This window comes from Myotis daubentonii, chromosome 10 (assembly GCF_963259705.1).
Source record: "Myotis daubentonii chromosome 10, mMyoDau2.1, whole genome shotgun sequence".
NCBI lineage: Eukaryota > Metazoa > Chordata > Mammalia > Chiroptera > Vespertilionidae > Myotis > Myotis daubentonii.
In genome coordinates, this window is record NC_081849.1 from 30,566,802 (window position 1) to 30,592,618 (window position 25,817).

General features: G+C 42.4%; 1 protein-coding gene across 2 annotated transcripts in view; it reads left to right on the top strand.

Moving 5' to 3' along the window:
• Positions 1-7,945: 7,945 nt before the first annotated feature.
• Positions 7,946-25,817, top strand: part of LOC132211432 (aldo-keto reductase family 1 member D1-like) — a 52,595-nt gene continuing 34,723 nt past the window's right edge. For both annotated transcript variants that reach the window (XM_059656112.1, XM_059656113.1), the window contains exons 1-2: positions 7,946-8,081; positions 20,425-20,592. In XM_059656112.1, coding sequence (XP_059512095.1) covers positions 7,989-8,081; positions 20,425-20,592 — 261 coding nt within the window. In that variant the 5' untranslated portion in view covers positions 7,946-7,988. The remainder of the gene's footprint in view (positions 8,082-20,424; positions 20,593-25,817) is intronic.

Sequence of the window (25,817 nt, forward strand, 5' to 3'; positions counted from 1 at the left end):
TTGCATGGACGAATTAAGCACATGACCTTTCTTGTACATTCAGAACCTGCACACACATGTAAAAACAAGACCCGTTTTTGACAGATGTGAAACCACCATTTATTTGTAATAAATAATTAAACAATCTAAAAAAAAAAAGAAAAGAAAACCCGGCTGCTGTGTCTTAGGGTCCTGGCCTATGTCCCCCACGGCAACGCAGTCCGGCTGCTGTGTCTTCTGGGCCCTGGCTTCTGAGTCTTCTGCGGCTGCCCTGGTTGGTGGCGCACTGGCGGCTCACACTGTCCCGCCCTGCCTGCAGTATGCAAATTAGCCATCTTTGTTGGCGGTTAATTTGCATATCATGCTGATTAGCCAATGGGAGGCGGAGCGAAGGTATGATCAATTACCATGTTTGTCTATTATTAGATAGGCTGTTTATTTTTATATAAGTTATATAAGTTATGTTCACTAAAAAGTAGTAATGTGACAGTTCTTAGGTTTATACCCTTTTGTTTTCTCTGTTATAAGAAAATTTTTAATTTCTTTGAAATGATTGGTTACCTTGATTAAATATAGAAATTAATGTAAATTGTTGACTATCCTATGTTTATAGGTACATAAAAATACAAATATAGGGATAAAATAATAAATATGACTTGCTTATTTATCAAAGAAATTGTTACAAGTTATGATTAAAAATTCAATATAATAAACATAGTTTTATTTAAAACTAGAGGCGCGGTGCATAAAATACGTGCATGGCAGGGGGGTTGGTGTCCCTCAGACTGGACTGTACCCTCTCCATTCCGGACTCCTCAGGGGATGTCCCACAGGGATTGGGCCTAAACCAGAGGTCGGACATCCCCCTTGCAATCTGGGACTGCTGGCTCCTAACCACTCACTGGCCTGCCTGCCTGATTGCCCCTAACCACTCTGCTTGCCTGCCTGGTCACCTCTAACTGCCCTTCCCTGCCATCCTGGTCGCCTCTAACTGCCCTCCCCTGCTGCCTGGTCACCCCTAACTACTCTCCCCTGCCAGCCTGGTCACCCCTAACCGCCTCTGCCTCAGCCCCCATCACCGTGGCTTTGTCCAGAAGGATGTCTGGAAGGATGTCCAGAAGATGTCTGGTCTAATTAGCACATTACCCTTTTATTAGTATAGATACTTAACAATTTGTTATATATTAAGACTAAAATTAAAATCCTTACGTTTATTAACTAGTTGTATATTTATATATCTCTGCTTAGTGCTTACATATAAAGGAGTATTGATAAATTCTTTATCAAAAATTATTACATCTATAGTGAACCAAATAAGAAAGTTACAATTTAGATTTTTTTCTGTAAAATAACTCTGTTATTCTGTACCATAGACATTTTATTTTATTGTCCCAATATTCCATTAGCCGTCATTATTTCTGGCATACATTTAAATCTTTTTGTTGTTACTCCTCACCTGAGGATATTTTTTTCCACGATTTATAGAGAGAGTGGAAGGGAGAGAAAGAGAGAGACAGAGAGTGAAACATCAGTGTGAGAGAGACACACCCATTGGTTGTGCCCCCTCAGGCACCCTGACCACCAGGGCCAGGTATGGAACCTGCAACCAAGGTATGTGTCCTTGACTGGCATTCAAACCCACAACCCTTTGGTCCGTGGGCCAACGATCTAACCACTTAGAAGCATCGGCCAGGGCCATTTAACTCATTATAACAATTATTGTTTGTGTTTGTGATGTGCTTTTAAAATACTGCCTGAAAAAAAAAATAATTCCTATAACTAGCGCTTGTCTCTGGTTCTTTCATCTTACATTTATAACTTTTCTCCCTAAAAGACTTGACTTTGTCTTTCCCAAATTTAGGCTCCAAATTCAGAAAAATAAGACAATATAGACAATAGAGTTGATTTACAGATGGGATAGAATAACTCTATCTTTATCTCTGGGTCTCCAGGATGACATTATTGACTCTTGGGCAAGAAGAGAACAGTTTTATGATCAATTGGCTAAAAGGTAAAACTCCCCTAGCAATACCTTCCATCCCAGATCAGGTTTCTTTTTGTTTTTGTTTTTTTGTGGTTTATACTTATTTTCTCTTCCTTCCCTTCTTGTTTTCCTTCCTTCTTTTTTTTCTTCCTCCTTTTGTTCCTTCCTCTTTTCCTTCCTTCATTTGTTCCTTCCTTCCTTCCTTCCTCCCTCCCTCCCTTCCTTCCTTCATTTTTTATTTAATTAATTTCGTTCTTGTTTGAAGTATTACATAGATCTCCTTTTTCCCCCCTTCACCTCTCCCTGGCTGCTCCCACCCCCCAGCACATGCCCTCACCCTCCTACTATCTGTGTCCATTGGTTATGCTTATATGTATGCATACAAGTCCTTTGGTTGATCACTCCCCCCAACCCTCCTTTGCCTTCCCTCTGAGGATTGATGGTCTGTTTGATGCTTCTATGTCTCTGGATTTATTTTTGATCATCAGTTTATGTTGTTCGGCTCAGTTTTTTAACTGATGGTGTACAATTGTCCAAAGCAGTTAAGTTAGCTGGACTTGACTATGTGACCAGAGTCATCAAAGTCTATGCTGGGAACTTCAGGTTTGTGTTCTAGCCCGAGCTAATATACTGCACACCAATCTTGGTGGTTCAATCAGGAGACATGGCATGTTGTGTGCGTGAATATGGGTCCTGAGTTGCCTGAGCCTGGGAGGTCATCCCTCCAACCTGTCATGTTTGCCTGTACTGCCTTGCTGCACTCTAACCTTTACCTCTAAATCAAAGAATTACCTAATATAGAGTCTGCTGAGGCTTTCAAATGTCCCAATTTGGGAAATCTTTTTACTTAAGATGTCTTTTGATGACTGAACTATAATTGAATTACTGGAAAGACTACTAGGTACCACTAAGATTTATTTTTAAAGTAAATAAAAATAATCAGGTTTGCTTTTATTCTCCAGATTTGTATTAATTTGGAATGATTGTATGAACTCTTTTTGTTGACCAAGCTTAGGAGGAAAGGGGTGGGAGAAGCCTGATAAATGAAAATTAAAGTGTATCTTCCTGGGTAAAATATATTCATATAAATACATATAAACAACGATGTACTTTTCAGGTTAAAAGAAACATACCCACGTTTAACAGACAACTCTCAGAGCGAAGGCTAGGGTGGAAAGGTGGTTGGGGAGAGATTAACCAAAGAATTTGTATGCATATATGCATAATCCAAGGACACAGACAATAGTGTTGTGAAGGCCTGGGGAGGGGCCAGTGAAAGATGAAGGGGTTAATGGAGGGAAAAACAGGGACACCGGTAATACTTTGAAAAATAAAGATAAATTAAAAAGAAAAAAGAAGCATACCCATGTTTAAATAAAGGACTAGAGAAATAACTGTGTATTAAAAGAATTTTTTCCTCCCAGGATTGGAAACAATTATAATACATTTTATGAAATAAATTAAAGGCCATAAGACAGGTTATTTCCATCATTGCTTCTCCTTCACATATCACTATCCATAATTGTGACATTTTGAACCCACCAACTCTCCTTCCCTACCTTGATTATTTAACCTGTGTGAAAAAAATTATCTATGTCTGTCCACATCTTTGAATATTCCCCTTGTAGAGCATGGGTTAATCTCAGCAGGTTTGAAAGGACAAAATACTTATTTCCAGAACTGCACACAGCATAATTGAACTTTGACATTACTACAGAACCTAATAAGTTCTGTAACCATAGGGCAGTGAGTTGTTTGGGGACAGATGTATCAGCAATGTTTAGTATTAGTCATTGGATTTTTAACTTACACCTTGTTTGGGGAGGGTTGAGAGTTTAGGCTGGTCATATAGCTGGAAAACACATGGGCAACGAGCACACCTTGAACAGGTTTGGGCTGTCTGGTACCAAGGTGCTTCATACACATGGCAGTGGTGGTTCAAACCTGAAGACAACCTGGCTGGTGGGGCTCAGGGGTTGAATGTCGACCCATGAACCATGAGGTTCTGTTATGCCCAGATTTCAAGATCCCCAAAAGACCACCATGGAGCCAGCCGAATCCAATGTAAAAGCAAAGAGTCTTTATTCCAGCTAGCTCGGCACCCCAGCCACACTCACCGACGCAGCAGCAAGCAGCAGAGAGAGAGAACTCTGTGTGGAGAGGGGTTTTATAGGGGGGTTGGAGTAAGGGGAGGAGTAAGGACTGTGGGCCCTACCGATTGGCCAGGCGCAAGTCGGTGTCTTGTTACACAGGATGTGCTCATATCTATGGCACGCACTTCCCTTGATTGTCATTGGTTACTTTAAAGAAATCCTGGGTGTGGCTAGTAGAGGCTTGGGCTTCCGGGAAGAAGCTCCTTGCTGAGCACATGGCTGCCCAAAAATGGAGGATTCAGGATAAGATGGAGGGCGTAGCCCTTACCCTGGGGCAAGATGGAGGGCGTAGACCTTGCCCTTTCAGTTCTCTGTTCAACTCACGGTCAGGGTATATGCCCAGGTTGCACAAGAGGCAGTCAATCAATGATGTTTCTATCTCTCTATCCTTCTCCCTTCCTCTCTCTCTAAAAATCAATAAAAACATATATATATATAAAAAAAACTAAGACAAAGTATATCCTAAGCAACCCAGTGATAGGAGGGTAAAAAAGTCTATACTAGAGGTCTCCAGACTTCTCCCAATACATTTCCTTCTCCTGCCATTGCTATATTATGCTTGTTGCCTGTAACTTGTAAATTGAATTCTGTGGATACTTTCAATAATCAAACACTGTCTCAAACATCGTAACGCACCTTTTGATAAGCTTAATTTAATTTTGTTCATTAATAGTTCACACTTAAACACAAAAACTAAAGCTTCTCAAGCAAGTTATGCTATCACAGATTCAAATTCACTCTTGGTATATGAGTCTTTTCCAAAAGTAAATTCACTTTAAATGGGCTAGCCTGCAAATAGCATGAAATAAAAGAGCAAATGTTGGTTCAATCAGTATCTTCTGGTAAACTTTGATCACTCTTTGCCTATTTGTAGGGTAAATATTATGTTTCTTACCAGACCATCTTTTAAAAACTTTGAAAACTATTGCCTTTTACCTCCAAACTATTATCCTTATCATTGCTCTTCAGAAAAATGTAGAAAACAAATTCAAAAACTAAAAATTATTGAAGTTCTCAAACTTAAATTTCCACATCTCAAGGTATTCCCATTAACTTTAATGACATCAACACTCCCATTATGAGTCAATGTCAGACTACCCTATGCATTTAGGAATGTCCTCTCTAATCGTAGTCTTTGTGAAACTGCGTGTTGATGTGACTAAATACTACTAATCTCATCATTGTACAGGAAAGGTACAAGTGTGCTTTCCAACTTAAACACATACACAGTCTGAATGACCTGAAAATCTGGAGGTCAGATTCAAAACACAATACAAAAAAAATGAACGTTGCAAAATTTAAAAATTTGTGCTCCATAAAAGACACAATTTAGAGAGTGAAAAAGCAAGCTACAGACGGGGGGTGGGGGGGGGGGGAAGGGGGAATTGCAAACGACATATCCATTAAATACCATGTATCAAAAATGTACCAAGAAATCTCCACACTCAACACTAAGACAAAAAACGAATTAAAAAATAGGCAAAAGACTAGAAAAGGCACTTCACCAAGAAGAAATTAAGATGTCAAATAAGTACATGAAAAATGTTCAACATCATTATCCACATGGGAAATTAAAATTAAAATAACCAGGGGATACAATGACAAATCTATCGAATGACTAGAGTAAAAAAATATAAACAATGGCAAATTGTGTCAAGGATGGAGAACAACTGTAACTCATATGCATTGTTGGGAGGGGGATGCAAAATGTTACAACCATTGAGAAAAGCAGTTTGGCAGCTTCCTACATAGTCAAACACACCACATGATTCAACCATCTCACTGCTGGAGAAATGAAAACTAATGTTCATACAAACACCTGTATGCAAATGGTTACAGCAGTTCTATTCACAATCACCAAAAATTGAAAACAAACTAAATTCGAGCACTGGTAGGATCCCTAGTGGCTGCCGGTTGCCGGCGGCCGGCCGGGTACTCCCTCTCTTTCCCCAGCTGCCTATAGATGCTGCAACTGCTGCCAGCCAGAGTCTCCCTCCCTTCCCCAAGTTGCCTGCTGCCACCACCGCTGCCAGATGGGGCCTCCCTCCCTTCCCCCGGCTGGCCCAGCCCCCTGGTCAAACTCCCAGATGAACTCCCATTTGAGGTGACAATTTGCATACTGTGCTTTTATTATATAGGAGACTAAGCAACAATAAAAACTAAATAAGCTATTGATACAAGCCACAACATGGTTGGATCTCAAACAGATTTTGCTGACTGAAAGAAGGCAATTTCAAAAGACTATATATACTGTATGATTCCATTTATATGATATTCTCAAAAGATAAAACAATAGGAATGAACAACAGGGAGTGACTTCTCCAGGGGGTGCAGGTGGTGGAGGGGGTGATTATAAAGAAATAACATGAAGGCATTCTCTGGGTTATAGAATGTTTCAGTATCCTACATGTGGTGGTAGTTATATAAATCTGTACATGTGCTAAAATTCATAGAGCTAGAAAGTCAATAATAAAGAGACATTCTAGCTAACATCTTAGCACACAAAGGTGGCAATGAGTGATGGACTGATAAGACAACTGATATTGAGGACCATTACTACCCACATTCCACACTGCCCCACCCTGGTAGAAATTATTGTGCCCACTGCCTGTGTGTATATTAGCAAGAATGAATTTCCTAGAGAGAGGACAAGTCAATTTTAGACAAACTTCAGGACACTTCCATCATCATGGACTGTTGCACAGTCCTTTAGAGGAAGATTAAAATAAATGACCATTGTTTCCCAAATTACTACTTCTTTCCCTTTAATTAACAACATCCAGAATCTACCCAGGTGGGATTAACCCATCGGTTCTCAACCTGTGTGTCACAACCACTTTGGGGGTCGAAAGACCCTTTCACAGGGGTCGCCTAGGACCATCAGAAAACACATATATAATTACATATTGTTTTTGTGATTAATCACTACTGTTTAATTATGTTCAATTTGTAACAATGACATAGGGGGTCACCACAACATGAGGAACTGTATTAAAGGGTCGCGGCATTAGGGAAGTTGAGAACCACTGGATTAACACCAACTCCACATGTAGAAATGGCTTCTACTAGTATTCTCTTAAGGCAATCAAATCGGTCTTTTATTTCCTTTGACCACTCTCATTGATTTAGCGAGGGATGGTTCAACCAAAAAAGATTATTGAGGCAAAAAAGACTCCATTCCTGGGTTATGCTTGAGCTATGGAGGAGGTAAGCTCTGTTTTAGTGGACCTGAAGCTGGAGCTGAGTCACTTCAAAGGCTGATTACTGTCTTTCAATGATAAGGGGAGATTCAGCTGAGAAAGCCAGGAGACAGAGGGTGTGAAATTGTTTCCTGCCTTTTCCTTTGTTCTTCTGGCCCAATGTTTCCAAGTTTACTGCAAGGTGGTAGCAATCGAGACCCCTGCCCAATCCTGCTGCCTCAGAATCTCCAGGGAAGTTCTAGGACAGGAACTACTCTAGTCTCACCTTAAGCTAGTCCTAATGTTGACGTTTTCAGGAATATGAACCAATAAATTTCCTTTATATTCTAAGAGAAGTTGAGATAGACCTGTTAGTTGGCAACAAAAGCATCCTAACAGAACCCCACTCGATTCCTTTCCTTGGTTGTTGTTGTTCAATCTTTTCTTTGCAGAGGTATAAGCATAAATTCTCAATTGAGTTATTCTTATGTCTCGAATAAAGTTCAAAGGACAATCTCAGTATTTCCCTAACAACCTAGAAGAAAACAGGTTGAGAAATAGATCTGTCAATCTCTCTTCCCTCCCACTGCTCCTCCCTCTTGCCCTCCTTTCTTTCATTAAATAGGCCCTAGGACTCCCATCCAAATGTGTTCCGAATCACTCCCAGAAATCTGAAGTCCTAGACTCTCCAAGATGGAACTCACTGCAGGAGATCACCGCATACCTCTAAGTGATGGAAACAGCATTCCTATCATTGGGTTTGGTACCTACCAAGACTCTAAATTGGTAAATTTATATCTCTTTCTGTATTTTTTTTAAATAAGAATCTTTTTTAAAGTATAATCTGTACTTCATTTTAAATGGATCTAATTGATTCACTTTTTGTAATAATGAAAGCAACTTCCAAGGGCTATTGTTTCGCTGAATGAGTATTGAGCCAAACATTAAACTAAATCAATTTGTGATTTAAAATGATCTTGGATTAGAGAATGGGACCTTTCTGCTTTCTTGACTAAAATTCAGCAAGGTGCTTCTTATTTTATTGATCTCAAGCACATGAAATCACTGAGTTTACAGCCTGTGATTTTTTTAAGTTCGTATTTGAGCACTTTTAGTTCAGTCTAAAATGCATCTCTGTAGCAATATGTTTACAAATACATCTCCTAGGGCAAAGGAAACTACAGAGAAAATAAACAACTAGGACTATATCAAAATAAGCTTCTGCACAGCAAAAGTAACCATCGACAAAATGAAAAAGGAGCCCACAGTATGAGGCAACATTCTCACATACACTTGCTGATTTTTTAAATTTATGCAACTCTGGTTTTAATTTGCACTTCCTCTCAACTCTACATGAGATTAATTTTTCATATTTTTATTAGACATTTGGAGATCTTTTGCAAAGTGGCTGTGTCTTCCACGAATGTTTTTTTATTGTATTTCTCTTCTCTTATTGCTATAGTGGATTTTTAAAATATCTGCATATGAGTTCTTCGTCAGTTATATCTATGTGAAAATATCTCTTCCCACTTACCTTTTTACTCTTTTAATGAATGGTGTCTTCTGATGAACAGAGATTCCCAATTTTAATGTGCTCACATTTAGCACTCTTTAATTTATCATTAGTACTTTCTGCGGCTTGTTTAAGAAATCCTTCTCTACCCAAGTGTTAAATTGGGAAATCTGGGAACAGCCTCTGAGAAGGAGATTTGCATGCAGGAGGCTTGTTGGAGAGTACTCTCAGAGACCAGACCTGTAAGGGTGTGTGCAATGGGGACAGTTGTACTGCGATGCAGTTGCTCATCAATGCCACAGGAGTTCTGGAATGGGAATGGTGCCACAGAGTTGTGCTGAGTTCAGGTAAGAGCATCAGGCTTTATACCCTGGGTCATCCATAGAGGGAAACAGATGTGAGTAATGAGCAGTCAACACTTCTGAGGACTGAGAAAATGGGGTTCATTATGACATATTCTACCCCTGCTGTCAATTGCTTTTATATGCTAAGTTCACCCCTGGGAACAGCTCTTCCATAATTCTGTTTGGTCTGTTTCCTGGGAAAATTTTTAAAGAGGTAGGTTAGCAGGATGAATAGGGCCCTTGCCACTAAAGCTGTCTTCAATTGTAACGTCACCTTATTCTCTTCCTCCCAGAATGCCCATTCTAAGTTCCCTGTATCCTTAGCCAATATCTCTGCTAGTCTGGGTGACTTACCTAGTATTATGTCCCAAATCCTCATCCCTGAGTTGTCTGAATCTCTAATCAACTACCCTCTCAAGTTATGGCTGCTGCCTTGTCCATTAACAATCACAATTGGTAATAAGTATATCATTGGTTCACCTAACCTCTTGTGATAAGGTATGTTACCCGTGCCAATATGGCAATTCTTTCCCTTGAATGCTGAACTCTTACAATAAGGAGGCTGATTTCCCCTGTGAATTAGGACCTTTAGAATCACAGAGCCTAAAATTCAGAGATAGGAAGCACACATTTTCCAAGTAGGTCAAAGGGAGTGATGCTAAACTGAATCACTCCAACTGGGTTTTCAGACTCATGTATTGTACTTATTACACAATACCATACAAATATGTTGCCCTAGGACATATGTTATATCCTGTAGTTCCAAAGACAGAAGCATCAAACAGACCGTCAAACCTCAGAGTGAAAGTAGGGGAGGTTGGGGGCAAGGGGGAGATATCAACCAAAGGACTTACATGCATGCATATAAGCCTAACCAATGGACACAGACCACAGGGGGTGAGGACATGAGTGGGGGGGGGGGAATCGGGGGATAAGGACACATATATAATACCTTAATAAATAAAGAAAAAAAAAAGAAAGTTCATCCTTAAGGACTTGCTCATTTCTCAAGTGGAGGAAGGGTGCTATTGGCCATTTTAGGAAACAGAACTCTTTATTTTATTGATATTGTCCTTAATTATGAAAAAAAATCTTTGCACTTTAGATTTTCCTATCATATGACTTATTTCAGTCTCCATATATGGTATTCTATTTGATCTTTCTGATTTTTCTAAAATTTATTTTCCTAACAAAGCTGTTGGAATTTATATAGAATTCTCAAATGCTATATTTAAAATTATAAAGTTTGTTGTTTATGTCCACATATCCAACTGGTTTATACAGATTGGTTAGAATTAATTAGTAATTAATTACTAATTTAGTAATTATAGTTCACCCCATTGCTGCTTCTGCCATGTAAGGGTGAATATATTTTTAAATATGTTTTATTGATTTTAGAGAGAGGAAGAGAGGGGGGGGGAGAGAGAGAGAGAGAGAGAGAAAGAGAGAGAGAGAGAGGAACATGGATCAGTTGCCTCCAGTATGCACCCATGTCCTGGGTATGTGCCCTAAGTGGGAAGTGAACCAGTTACCTTTTGGTGCATGAGATGATGCTCAAGCAACTGAGCCACTCCAGCCAATGCAGAGAGAATATTTTATTTTATTTTATTTTATTTTATTTTATTTTTTAGTGTCTCCTTTTTCCCCAATTGACCCTCCCACTCCCCAAGCCGTTCCCACCCCGGGCAAGCTTCCACTGCCCCAGTGTGTGTGTCCATTGGTTATGCTAATATGCATGCATACAAGTCCTTTAGTTGCTCTCTAACCCCGCCTCCCCTACCATTTGTCTCTAGATCAATCTATTTTTGTTCATCAAATTATGTTGATCATTATATCCCATACTAGTAGCCCGGTGCACGAAACTCAGGCACATTAAAAGGGAATAAATTAGCGGAAATATTTTAATATTGCTATTTGCCCTTTCTCTATAATAGAAGTGTGAGAGATGAAAGGAAATTAGTAAAATGTATATGAAAATAATATAGAAATTTATTAATAAACAAACAGTAACAAAAGGATATAACAACAATAGAGGCATGATATAAAAACGACAAAAACATGATATAAAAACAACAGCGATGCAAACAATGACTGTTGACGTGATTAAACTTATTCTAATATCTCCCTGTACATGACATTAAGAGTGAAAACCCTTTCAGAGTGCTTGACTAATTTCCCTTGTGCTGAAGTTTTTAGCAATTTAACTTTCCATCACATGCTCTTCGAAATCGAGAAAAAGCAACATATAATTGACCATGTGTGAAAACGGGTTCAGGTAGGAATATGCCTACTCTGTCTAGAGTTTGTCCTTGTGATTTATTAATAGTCATCACAAATGCTGGCATCACAGGAAACTGTTGTCGAATCAATTTAAATTGGAGCCCAGTGTCAGATGGGGACAAATCAATTCTTGGAACCAGAACAACCTCTCCCTCTGCAGATCTTGATAATACTTCAGCTTTAATAATGTTAGGTCCTAATCTTTTCTTTTAAATATATTTTATTGATTTTTTTACAGAGAGTAAAGAAGAGAGATAGAGAGTTAGAAACATTGATGAGAGAAACATCAATGAGCTGCCTCCTGCACACCCCCTACTGGGGATGTGCCCACAACCAAGGTACATGCCCTTGACCAGAATCGAACCTGGGACCTTTCAATCCACAGGCCCACACTCTATCCAATGAGCCAAACCAGTTAGGGTGGTCCTAATCTTTTGATAATAGATCTGGTATCATTACAAAGACCCCATTTACTATTAAGATTTCTCAATAGCATGATGATTGCACCCACTTTCAATTTAAATTTATGACATGGCATTCCCAAAGGAGTAATACTCTTAAGAAATTCGATGGGAAAATTTTCCCTTTCAGCATCACCTGTGGAATCAATGGAATCATCATTCAAATATGTGTGAAAATCTCCATTGAGTATATCCAAAATTTCTTCATTTACTTTTTGAACGTGCTCATTTTTTGGACAAAGAATTGCACATTTAGATATATTTTTAATATTGTCTGTAGATATAGTATTTCCAAAGGTAGCTTCCATAATAGATCCATTACACAGGTACATGCAAAAAAATAAAACTAGACTACCAACTCACACCATACACAAAAATAAACTCAAAATGGATAAACGACTTAAATGTAAGACGGGAAACCATAAACATACTAGAAGAATCCAAAGGCAACAAAATCTCAGACATATGCTGAAGCAATTTCTTCACCGATAGGGCTTTGGAAACTAAAGAGAAAATAAACAAATGGGACTTACATCAAAATAAAAAGGTTCTGCACAGCCAAAGAAACCATCAACAAAGCCCACTGCATGGGAGAACATATTTGCCAATGTTATCACCAATAAGGGTTTAATCTCCAATATTTATAGGGAACTCATACAACTTAACAAAAGGAAGATAAACAATACAATCAAAAAATGGGCAAAGGACCTAAATAGACACTTTTCAAAAGAGGACATTCAGAAAGCCAAGCGACATATGAAAACATGCTCAAAGTCACTAAGCTTCCGAGAGATGCAAATCAAAATAACAATGAGGTACCATCTCACACCTGTCAGACTGGCTATCATCAACAAATCAACAAACGACAAGTGCTGGAGAGGATGTGGAAAAAAGGGAACACTCGTGCACTGCTGGTGGGAATGCAGACTGGTGCAGCCACTATGGAAGACAGTATGGAGTTTCCTCAAAAAGTTAAAAATGGAACTCCTATTTGACCCAGTGATCCCACTTCTAGGAATATATTCCAAAAAATCAGAAACACCAATTAGAAAGCATATACGCACCCCTATGATCATAGCAGCACAATTTACCATAGCTAAGATCTGGAAACAGCCGAAGTGCCCATCAGTAGATGAATGGATTAGGAAACTGTGGTACATCTACACGATGGAATTCTATGCTGCTGTAAAAAAGAAGGAATTCTAACCATTTTGCAACAGCATGGATGGAACTGGAGAGCATTGTGCTAAGTGAAATAAGCCAGTCAATGAAAGAAAAATACCACATGATCTCACTCATTTCTGGATAATAAAGACCATTATAAACTTATGAAGAAAAATAGATACAGAGGCAGAGCAGCCTCAAACAGACTGTCAAACTACAGCGGGAAGACTGGGGAGGGTTGGGGGGTGAGACGGGGGGGGGGGGTGGGTAAGAGATCAATCAAAGGACTTGTATGCATGCATATGAGCATAACCAATGGACACAAGACATTGGGGGGCATGGGAAGCTAGGGGAGGGTCAAGGGGAGAAAAAAATATGAGACTTATATAATACTCTTTGTAATACTTTAAGCAATAAAACAATTTAAAAAAATAAAATAAAATAATAGATCCATTACAAATCATTTCACAGGGGATTTCAATAATATCCATTCCTAAATGAAAACTGCTATCAAGTTTGCCATATCCAAGTTTTACTAACCATTCACTATAAACAGAATCCTCTGATCTCATATTTGTGTAAGAGACAACTTTCTGAAACATCCCCAAACATTGCAGTACTTTAAACTCATTTGTACCATGGCCGATCGCATAGCAGGCAGTACAATACTAAGACATTGTTGAAAATCCCCTCCAAGAAGGAGAACTTTCCCACCAAATACAACATTCAAATTTCTCTTAGTAATCTGTTTATGGTGTTTATAGCATGACTGGATGCCATGGTGCATTCATCAATAATGAGAAGTTGGGTGTTTTTAATAGTTTTAGGAACTTCACTGTTTATATCGAGTCTAGAAATTGAAGTTTCATATAGTGGAATGGGTAAATTATATTGGGAATGAAAGGTGCTTCCACTGAGAAGTAAATTTGCAACAATTCCAGTCGATGCTGTGGGTAAAACTACCACCATGACCTCTAATATTAAAACTGTATAAAGATATGCCTCCACTCTCCGAGGGCTGGTTCCTGCCTAAAACCTCATCCTCCTGGGAAACAGCTCCGGGAGGGTGCAGCTGTGGCTAAGAGGACACAGGACTCAGTGCAGCCATGCTCCCGAGGGCAGTTTTCTACCTGAAACCACCCTGTCCTCGCAGGAAACAGCTCAGGGAGGGTGCAGCTGTTTACAAGACAACCCCTGCAGGACTGACTTCCTTCCAGTTGGCTATATCCCCCTTGATCGTGATGTTACACCCAGGGTTTTTATATAAATAGATATGAGTGAGATCATGTGATATTTATCTTTCTCTGACTGGCGTATTTCGCTTAGCATAATGCTCTCCAGTTCCATCCATTCTGTTGCAAATGCTAACAATTCCTTCTTTTTTTACAGCAGCATAGAATTCCATTGTGTAGATGTACCACCATTTTTTAATCCACTCATCTGCTGATGGGCACTTAGGCTGTTTCCAAATCTTAGCTATTGTAAATTGTGCTGCTATGAACATAGGGTTGCATATATCCTTTCTGACTGGTGTTTCTGGTTTCTTGGAATATAGTCCTAGAAGTGGGATTACTGGGTCAAATGGGAGTTCCATTTTTAATTTTTGAGGAAACTCCATACTGTCTCCCACAGTAGCTGAACCAGTCTGCATGCCCACCAGCAGTACAAGAGGGTTCCTTTTTCTCCACATCCTCACCAGCACTTGTAATTTGATTTGTTGATGATAGCCATTCTGACAGGTGTGAGATGGTACCTCATGGTTGTTTTGATTTGCATTTCTCAGATGATTAGTGACTTTGAGTATGTTTTCATATGTCTCTGGGCCTTCTGTATGTCCTCTTTCGAAAAATGTCTATTTAGAATCTTTGACCATTTCTTGATTGGATCGTTTATCTTCCTAAGGAGAATATTTTTAACAAAGAAAGGGTATACCATATATTCAGTTTTTTAGAAAAGTCTCTTTAATGATGGCTGAATAATTAAAGACTTTCACGACTATAACTTGTTTCTGTGACATAATCCTTACTAAACAAAGCACCATCCAAATATTACTTCAGGCTAATAGTCAATACCACACTTCTACCTTAGCTCTTGTCTTTTTCACTTCCTTTTATTTAATTTATTGGGGTAACATTAGTAAACAAAATTATATACATTTCAGGGGTATAATTCCATAATACAGCATCAGTATTGTATGTGCATCAACCAAAGTCATCTCTTTTCATCTCCATTTATCATCCCTTTACCCTTTTCTAATTCCCTCCTCCCCCCTTTCCCTCTAGTAATCACCATACTTTGTCCATGAGGATGTTTTTCTTTTGTTTTGTTTTGTTTAATCCTTTCATCTTTTTCATTCAGCCCCTCAACCACTGTGCCCTCTGACAGCTGTCGATCTTGTCTCTGTATCTAGAAGTCTGTTTTTATTTATGTTTTGTTAATTTTGTTCATTAGATTCCACATATAAGTGAGACCATGTGATACTTCCTTTCTCTGACTGGATTATTTCACATAGCATAATACTTTCCAGGTCCATCCAGGTTGTTGCAAAGGGTAAGATTTCCTTCTTTTTAACAGCAGAGTAATAGTCCATTGTGTAAATGTATCACAGCTTTTTTTCCACTCTTTTACTGATGGGCACTTGGGCTGCTTCCAAATCTTGGATATTATAAACTAGGGACCCGGTGCACGAAATTCGTGCACTGGGTGTGTGTAGGGGGGAGTGTCCCTCAGCCCAGCCTGCCCCCTCTCACATACTGGGAGCCCTCAGGCATTGACCCCCATCACCCTCCAATCGCAGGATCGGCCCCTTGCCCAGGCCTGACGCCTCTGGCTGAGGCATCCGGCCTGGGCAGCGGGGACCCGCAGCTGCAGCGGCCCCACGATCGTGGGCTTCGCGTTAGGCCCAGGCAAGGGAACCCTAGCTCCCGGGACTGCCAGCTTCGACCGTGCCCAGCTCCCATTGCTGGCTCCACTCCTACTTCCTGCTATCACTGGCCAGGGCAGAAAAGGCACCTGATTGTCCGATCATGGCTGGGGGCTGCCCCCCAGCTCTTAGCTCCCCCCTGGGTTTCTGATCACTGTCAGTGGCAGGGGGCTTCTTCCTGCTTTCCCTTTCACTTCCCTGCATTGTGCCTACATATGCAAATTAACCGCCATCTTGTTGGCAGTTAACTGCCAATCTTAGTTGGCAGTTAATTTGCATATAGCCCTGATTAGCCAATGAAAAGGGTAGCTCGTATGCCAATTACCATTTTTCTCTTTTATTAGTGTTGATAATACTGAAATGAACATACAGGTACATATCTTCTTTCCAATTAATGTTTCAGGTTTCTTTGGCTATATCCCCAGAAATGGAATCACTGACTCATAAGGCAGTTCCATTTTTAATTTTGTTTCCTCACCTAAAGATATATTTATTGATTTTAGAGAGAAATAGAGGAAGGAAGAGAGAGAGAGAGAGTAAGAGGGTGTGTGTGTGTGTGTGTGTGTGTGTGTGTATGAGAGAGAGAGAGAGAGAGAGAGAGAGAGAGAGAGAAACAAAGACAGAGAGAGAGAGACAGAGAGATAGACAGCAGAGAGAGAGAGATTGATGTAAGAGAGAAATATTGATTGTTTGCCTCCTGCATGCACCCTGACCGAGGCACAAACCCACAACCGAGGTATGTGCCCTGACTGGGAATCGAACCCGAAACCTTTTGGTGTATGGGACAAGGTTCCAACCTACTGAGCAACCTGGCCAGAGCTCCACTTCATTTTTTGAGGAAACTCCATACTGCATTCCACAGCAGCTGCACCAACAGGCATTCCCACCAACTGCACACAAGGGTTTCCTTTACTCCACATCATCACGCACACTTGTTTATTAATTTACTAGAGGCCCGATGCACAAAATTTGTGCAAGGGGCTCAGCCTTCACAGCTCTGGCTTCGTCTGGAAGGGCGTCTGGATGGTTGTTCTGCTGTTCGGTCTAATTAGTATATTAGCTCTTTATTATAAAGGATTGATGATAGCCATTCTGACAGGTGTGAGGTGATATCTTATTGTGGTTTTAATTTGCAGTTACCTAATGATTAGTAACACTGAACATCCTTTCATATATCTACCTATTGGCCAACTGTTTGTAGAGACACATATTTATATATTTAAAATGTCATCTCAGAGCATCAGAGTGGAATACATAGACCTATGTCTATCTGCCCTTAAATCTACAACTAATCAGACATCTTTAATGCAAAAAAAGTTACTCTGTTCAACACACTAGCAAGCTTGAGAGAGACACACATTGGTACATCTGAAGGAGGGTGTATTGGAACACTTAGGGGAGGCAAGATGAGGGAGAAAACAGGGATGGTGTCTGCAGATGTGGTTCCACAGCCACCATGGCTAGCCTGTGGCCCCAGCTAATGGGGTAGTGGTGGAGGAGTCGGGGTGGAGTGCTCACACTATGGCCCAGTGGAGAATAAGAGGGATAGAAACAGCATTGGCACCTGAGAACCTGCTTCCTCCTCCCTTACTGCAGTGGAGCCTGGTAGCAAAAGCAAAGACATGTCTCTGGTCTCCCAGCTCTATATAGTGCAGTGGCACCAGCCAGGAAGGGAACCAGGTAACCCAGCACTGGGTTCACAAAGGAAACTCTCCCCTCAGCCACTACATCCTCACACCACAGTAGTGAGGCCTCCAGACCCAGAGGAACAAAATACAGCAGAGCACTCACCACCCTATCACCCAGGTGGCAACTCCCATGACCACAGTGGTGACCCCCCCACCCCAGGGGCAAGTAGAATTGGTAAGAGAAAACAGAAGCTTGTACTAGAGCACCATCTACTGGTAGACAAAACAAAGACCTCTAATTATCAACTTGATGAATTAAAATTAAGACAGTATCTAAATAAGAAAGATATTCACAGTTTTAAATGTTCCAGCAGAGAAACAACCCATCAAGTACCATGAACAATCAAGGTAACATGGTAACACAGAAAGGAAATAACAATTCCACAAATAAGTGAGATCATGTGATATTTATCTTTCTCTGACTGGCATATTTCGCTTAGCATAATGCTCTCCAGTTCCATCCATGCTGTTGCAAATAGTTAACACTTCCTTCTTTTTGATAGCAGCGTAGAATTCCATTGTGTAGATGTACCACCATTTTTTAATCCATTCATCTGCTGATGGGCACTTAGGCTGTTTCCAAATCTTAACTATTGTAAATTGTGCTGCTATGAAAATAGGGGTGCGATATCCTTTCTGATTGGTGTTTCTGGTTTCTTGGGATACATTCCTAGAAGTGAGATTACTGGGTCAAATGAAAGTTCCTCTTTTAATTTTTTGATGAAATGCCATACTGTTTTCTACAGTAGCTGTACCAGTCTGCATTTCCACTAGCAGTGCAAGAGGGTTCCTTTTTCTCCGCATCCTCCCCAGCAGTTGTTGTTGATTTGTTGATGACAGCTATTCTGACAGGTGTGAGATGTGTTGTTTTGATTTGCATCTCTTGAATGATTAGTCACTTTGAGCATGTTTTCATATGTCTCTTGACCTTCTGTATGTACTCTATTTAGGTCCTTTGCCCATTTTTTGATTGGACTGTTTATCTTCCTTTTGTTAAGTTGTATGAGTTCCCTGTAAATTTTAGAAATTAAACCCTTAGCAAAGATAGCTTTTTATTTTGATGTAGTCTCATTATTTTATTTTCTCCTTAGTTTCCATTGCCCTAGGAGCTATATCACTGAAGATATTGCGATGACAAATGTCTGCTATTTTTCTGCATATGGCTTCTTCTAAAGTTGTTATTGTTTCCCGCCTTATATTTAAGTCCTTTATCCATTTTGAGTTTCTTTTTGTGTATGGTGTAAGTTGGTGGTCTAGTTTCATTTTTTTTTTCAAATATCTGTCCAACCACGGGGAGTGGATGCAGGCAGCCAGTGTCACACCTTGTAGCAGCTCAGAGAGGAACTCAAGAGCCACATTACTGGGGCAGGGAACTCAGGGGGCCTAAGCCCTGGATCAGTGCGACTGTGGTGACTGGAGATCAGCAGCTGAGGAGGGGGAAGTTCAAGTTTTGCTGCCAGGGCCTTGTTCCCTTGTTTGGATATGAGCGCACCCAGTGGGGGCTTACCGAGGCCTCTGGGAGCCAGGCGATGGGCTCAGGAGGCCTGCGCACTGGAAACACAACTTTGGTGTCCAGAGGTCAGCAGTTGGGGAGGTAGAATTCGCACTTAGTGCTGCGGGATCTATGCACCTTTGGAGACAGACTTCCTAGGGTCTGTAGGTCTGCAGGTCTGTAGGTCTGTGGGCGGGGAAGCAGGACTTTGGCTGGTGTGGCTGCAGGGTCATGGACAGTGTCCAAAGCTAGTCTACATGGTTGTGCTGATGAGTTCCTAGAGGAGGCCACTCTCCCCTTCAAGATGGCCTGGGCTCCCTGTCTGAGCCCCACAAGCTGGAGAGTGCCCTCAGCAGTGGTAGGGACTCCCTGCCCAGGAGAGCCTGGTCTGCCAGCCTCTGATACTCCTGCTAGATTTGACTGTCCCTCACTCACTCACACACACTACATACATCCACACACTCTCCTTTCACTGCCTCACTCATTCACACACACTACATACATCCACACACTCTCCTTTCACCACCTCACTCACTCACATACGTCCTGCCAGCCACCATCTGTTGTCCTAGAATTTGTTACCATTCTTTTTTGTCTTGCTTCTTTTCTTCAGTATACTTATTTGATATTCATCCATGTATCTGTGTCTATCAATAGTTCATTCCTTTTTACTATCTGTTAGTTTTCCATTCTGTGGCTATATCTCAGTTTATTCACCCAAACCTTTGATTTAGAACTGAACCAATGTCAATGAACTGTGCCTTCCTATAGCATGGAAACCATGAAATATCTTGTCACTGGTCACATTGACCAAGTCATATTTCTGAAACCACAAATCTAAGGGCAGACCTGGGATGGATGGAGTCTCCCACTGAGGATGGAATGCTCCCTAGAAGGTCAGTTTCTCCAGCCTCTAGATACCATCTTCCAAACACAACAGCATGGAATTGGGAATTTGTCATTTTCACTCTACAGCAGTGTCCTGATTAATACCGATTAAACTAAATCAGGGGTCCTCAAACTACGGCCCGCAGGCCACATGCAAATAGAAATATTATATTTGTTCTTGTTTTGTTTTTTTAATTCAAAATAAGATATGTGCAGTGTGCATAGGAATTTGTTCATAGTGTTTTTTTAAACTATAGTCCGACCCTCCAATGGTCTGAGGGACAGTGAACTGGCCCCTGTTTAAAAAGTTTGAGGACCCCTGAACTAAATGAAAGACTCATTTCTTTTCTCCCAAATTTCAACCCCTTTATTTCAGACCCCTAAGGGGAGCTGTAGGGCAGGAGTGAAGTTCGCCATCGATGTTGGGTACCGGCACATTGATGGGGCCTACAGCTCCGAGAATGAGGACGAAGTGGGGGAGGCCATCAGAGAGAAGATAGCAGAAGGATGGGTGAAGAGAGAGGATATTTTCTACTGTGGAAAGGTGAGAGCTTCCCTTCACCCTCCATCCCCTCATATTAATGATGGACCTGATGTCACTTTTCTCTGCCCAAGAAAGTTGGACTCACGAAGAGGAGTGAATTTTCAACTGCCAAATTCCTTACTCTTGCCAAGATGTTAGAGACTAATGAGCCCCTTGAAGTGGGCTTCCAGCAAAGGTTTCTTCATACATGGGCATGGATTTAAAATAATATGCAAAGAACCAAGTCTATGGAGCAAAAATTATGGAAGTGGAGGGAAAGGAGGAGATGGTGCACATTATAGAACAGCGGTTCTCAACCTGTGGGTCGCAAAACCTTTGGGGTCGCCTAAGACCATTGGGAAACACATATATAATTACATATTGTTTTTGTGATTAATCACTATGCTTTAATTATGTTCAATTTGTAACAGTGAAATTGGGGGTCACCACAACATGAGGAACTGTATTAAAGGGTCACGGCATTAGGAAGGTTGAGAATCACAGTAATAGAAGTATTTGCTAAAGGTTTCTTTAAACCTTTGTGCCCCCTTTTGTGCCTATTTATTCATAGATAACTAATTCTTTTTATTAATTAAATCTCTATTGTTGAAAGTATTACATATATCCCCCATTGAGCCCTTCTAGCCCACCTCCAACACCCACGCCAGGTCTTTACCACCCTATTGTCTGTGTCCATGGATTTTATATATACGCACATACATGCATACAAGTTCTTTCCTTTTTCTCTTCCCACCCACCCACCCTCCCTTGCTTTCCCTCTGTTATTCAAAAATCAGTTCAATGCATCTATGTCTCTGGATCTATTTTGTTCATCAGTTTATTTTGTTCATTAAATTCCGCTTCTGAGTGAGACCATGTGCTACTTGACTTTCTGTGACTGGCTTATTGTTGCTTATCACAGCGGTTCTCAAACTGTGGGCCGTGACCCCTTTGGGGGTTGAACGACCCTTTCACAGGGGTCGGCTAAGACCATTGGAAAACACATATATAATTACATATTGTTTTTGTGATTAATCACTATGCTTTAATTATGTTCAATTTGTAACAATGAAATTGGGAGTCACCACAACATTGAGTAACTGAATTAAAGGGTCGCGGCATTAGGAAGGTTGAGAACCACTGGCTTAGCATAATATGCTAAAGGTCCTTCCATGCTTGCTCAAAGAGTAAGGGATCCTTTTTCTGGCGCATGGTATCTATCTATATATATAAAAGCCTTAGCAACCAACCGATCAACCAGTAACTATGATGCGCACTGACCACCTGGGGGCAGACGCTCAACGTGAGAGCTGCCCCCTGGTGATCAGTGCACTCCAGCAGTGGGGGTCCTGCTCAGCTGACCGCCAGGTGCCAGACGCTGAGCTCATGGCTGGCGAGTGCTGCTGTGGTGGAACATGCCTTTGCTGATCGAGAGTGACTGGGAGTGAGCCCATGGCAGGCACAGCGGGGCCAGGAGGCAGGAGCACCAGGTGGCGTTGGACTGCTAGTTTCGGCCGAATCCCCGCAGGCCATGCCGAGGGACCCCATCAGTGCACAAATCTGCGCATCAGGCCTCTAGTTCCATGATATAAATGTACCACAGCTTTTTTATCCACTCATCTAATAATGGACACTTGGGTTTTCCTGGCTTTAGCTTTTATAAATTGTGCTATGAACACAGGAGTGCATATATCCTTTCTGATTAGTGTTTCAGGTTTCTTAGGATATATTCCTAGAAGTGGGATCACTGGGTCAAGAGGCAGTTCCATATTTAATTTTTTGAGGAAACTCCATAATGTTTTCCATAATGGCTGCACCAGTCTGCATTCCCACTAGCAGTGTACTAGGGTTTCCTTTTCTCTACATCCTCGCCATCACTTGTTATTTGTTGATTTACTGATGGTAGCCATTCTAACAAGTGTGAGGTAATACCTCATTGTTGTTTTAATTTGGATCTCTCTGATGATGAGAGTGACTTTGAGGATTTTCCATATGTCTCTTGGCCATGTGTATATCCACTTTGGAAAGTGTCCATTTAGGTCCTTTGCCCATTTTTTAATTGGATTGTTTGTCTTCGTTTTGTTAAGTTGTATGACTTTCTTATATATTTTGGGGTTTTTGTTGTTTTTAAATATATTTTTTTATTGATTTTAAGAAAGAAAGGGAGAGGGGGAGAGAGATAGAAACATCAATGATGAGAGAGAATCATTGATTGGCTGCCTCCTGCATGTCCCTTCCTGGGGATCAAGCATGCAACCTTGGCATGTGCCTTAACTGGAATTGAACCTGGGACCCTTCAGTCTGCAGGCCGACAATTTATACAGTGAGCCAAACCAGCTAGGGCTCCGTATATATTTTGGATATTAACCCTTTGCAAGATGTATCATTGTCATATATTGTGGGCTCCCATTTCATTTTATTGATGGTTTCTCATGCTGTGCAGAAGCTTTTTATTTTGATGTAGTCCTATTTTTTTATTTTCTGCTTAGTTTCCGTTGCCCTAGGACCGTGATCGGCAAACGGTGGCTCACGAGCCACATGCAGCTCTTTGGCCACTTGAGTGTGGCTCTTCCACAAAATACCACATGCAGACGCGCACATACAGAGCAATTGAAACTTCGTGGCCCATGCGTAGAAGTCGGTATTTTGTGGAAGAGCCACACTCAAGGGGCCAAAAGGCCGCATGAGGCTCGCGAGCTGCAGTTTGCCGAGCCGCAATTTGCCGACCACTGCCCTAGGAGATGTTTTAGTAAACATATTACTAGGAGAGATGTCTGAGATTTTGTTGCCTGTAATTTCTTCTAGTATTTTTAAGGTTTTACTAGAGGCCCGGTGAATGGATTCATGCAAACTGAAAGTAATTAGAAGATGGCCAGTGGGGTGGGACTGGGCGAGACGGGCCAGACACGCCCTGGAGCCAACCTCCTATGGTCCCTCCCCCGCCAGCCGCAACTGGGGCAGCGCCGAGGTTCAGAGGGCATCTGCTGAGTGAGCGGGGTTCCTCCAGTAGATGGGGTCCCTCAGCCTGGCCTGCGTGATCAGGCCGAAACTGACAGTCTGACATCCCCCGAGGGGTCCCAGAGTATGGGAGGGCACTCTGCCAAGTTGCTGTTGCTTGGCAGCTCCTGTGTTGAGCGTCTGCCTCCTGGTGGTCAGTGCGCATCATAGCTAACATTCAGAGAGTCTACCCTTGGTGGTCATTGAGTGTCATAGCTACCGGTCGGACAGTCGAACAGTTGGACAGTTGCTTAGGCTCTTATATATATACTAGAGACCCAGTGCACAAAAATTTGTGCACTCGGGGGGAAGGGGGGGTCCCTCAGCCCAGCATATGCCCTCTCGCAGTCTGGGACCCCACAGGAGATAATGGCCTGCTGGCTTAGGCCTGCTCTCGGGTGGCAGAGGGCAGGCCCAATCCCTAGGTGCAGCCCCTGATCGGGCTCAGAGCAGGGCCGATTGGGGAGTTGGGGCACCGCCCCCTGTCATGCACAGAGCAGGGTGGATTGGGAGGTTGCGATGCCACCCTCAGTCACGCTCAGGGTAGGGCTGATTGGGGGGTTGGGGCACCGCCCCCTGTCACACTCAAGGCAGGGTCGATGGGGAGGTTGCGGCGCCATCCCCATCACGCACAGAGCAGAACCAATCAGGGGGTTGGGGTGCTGCCCCCTATCACGCACAGAGCAGGGCCCATCGGGGGGTTGGGGCTCCGTACCCTGTCATGCACACAGCAGGGCCCATCAGGGGGTTGGGGAGCTCCCCCCTGTCACACACAGAGCAGGGCCCATCAGGGGGTTGGGGAGCTCCCCCCTGTCACGCACAGAGTAGGGCCCATCTGGGGGTTGAGGAGCTCCCCCCTGTCACTCACAGAATAGGGCCGATAGGGGAGTTGTGGCACCGTCCCCTGTCACACACAGAGCAGGGCTAATGGGGAGGTTATGGCTCTACCCCGTCAACCACAGAGCAGGGCCCGTGGGGGGGCAGGGGGGGTTGGGGCACTGCCCTCTATCACCCACAGAGCAGGGCTGATCAGGGGGTTGGGGCACTGCCACTGTCACACTCAGGGCAGGGCTGATGGGGAGGTGAAGGCTCTAACCCGTCACACACAGAGCAGGGCCCGTGGGGGGGCGGGGTTGGGGTGCCGCACCCTGTCACACACAGAGCAGGGCCGATCAGGGGGTTTGGGCGCTGCCCCCTGTCATGCTGATCCCAGTGCCAGGAGGCCTCTCGGCTCTGCTGATCCCGGTGCTGGGAGGCATATTACCCTTTTACTATATAGGATAGAGGCCTGGTGCACGGGTGGGGGCCGGCTGGTTTGCCCTGAAGGGTGTCCTGGATCAGGGTGGGGGTCCCCACTGGGGTGCCTGGACAGCCTGGGTGAGGGGATGATGGCTGTTTGCAGCTGGTCGCACACCCTTTAGGGTGGGGGTCCCCACTGGGGTGCCTGGCCAGTCTGGGTGAGGGGCTGAGGGCTGTTTTCAGGTTGGTGAGTGACTGAAGCTCCCAACAGCTCCTTTTTTTCTTTTTTTTGTTTGTTCTGGGCCAGCTTTAGCTTTGAGGCTTGGCTCCAGCTCTTAGGCCTCTGCTGCTGAAAGCAGGTTTCTGGCCTTTGTTTACCTTCTGTATTTGAAACAATGTTGCGATCCTGCTGGCTGAAGCCAGACGGACTAAAGCAGGTTTCTGGGGTTTTGTTTAGCTTCTATATTTGTAACATAGTTGCTTAGAGTTGCAGCTCAGAGGCCTGCAGCAGCAGGTGGGGAACGTTGGAGTCCTCCGTCACTGAAGCAAGCAAGCCTCATGTTCACTTTAAGCTGCCTGGCTGCCGGCCACCATCTTGGCTGGCAGTTAATTTGCATATTGCCCTGATTAGCCAATGGGAAGGGTAGCGGTCGTATGCTAATTACCATGTTTCTCTTATTAGATAGGGGATTATCCTGAGAAACCTAAAGAAAAAAAAAAATACTGTTTCTGATTTCACCTTCTCTCCAGACCTCCCCTCCTTCCAGCTCCCTACTCAGTCTCTTTCCAATTTCTCCATGGATTTTCAGTTCCCCAAATCACCAGCCATGTATGGGTTATGATTCCAAGGGGCCACTGTCCCAAAATATCAACCTGAAGCTTTCACTTTATTATAGCTTTACAATTCTGATACCTAAAGATTTTATTATTACAGTCTCACACTAGAGTAAAACCTTAAACCTTTAACAGTGCTCTCCAAATGTTTCCACAGAGGAGTAAACTTGAATTCA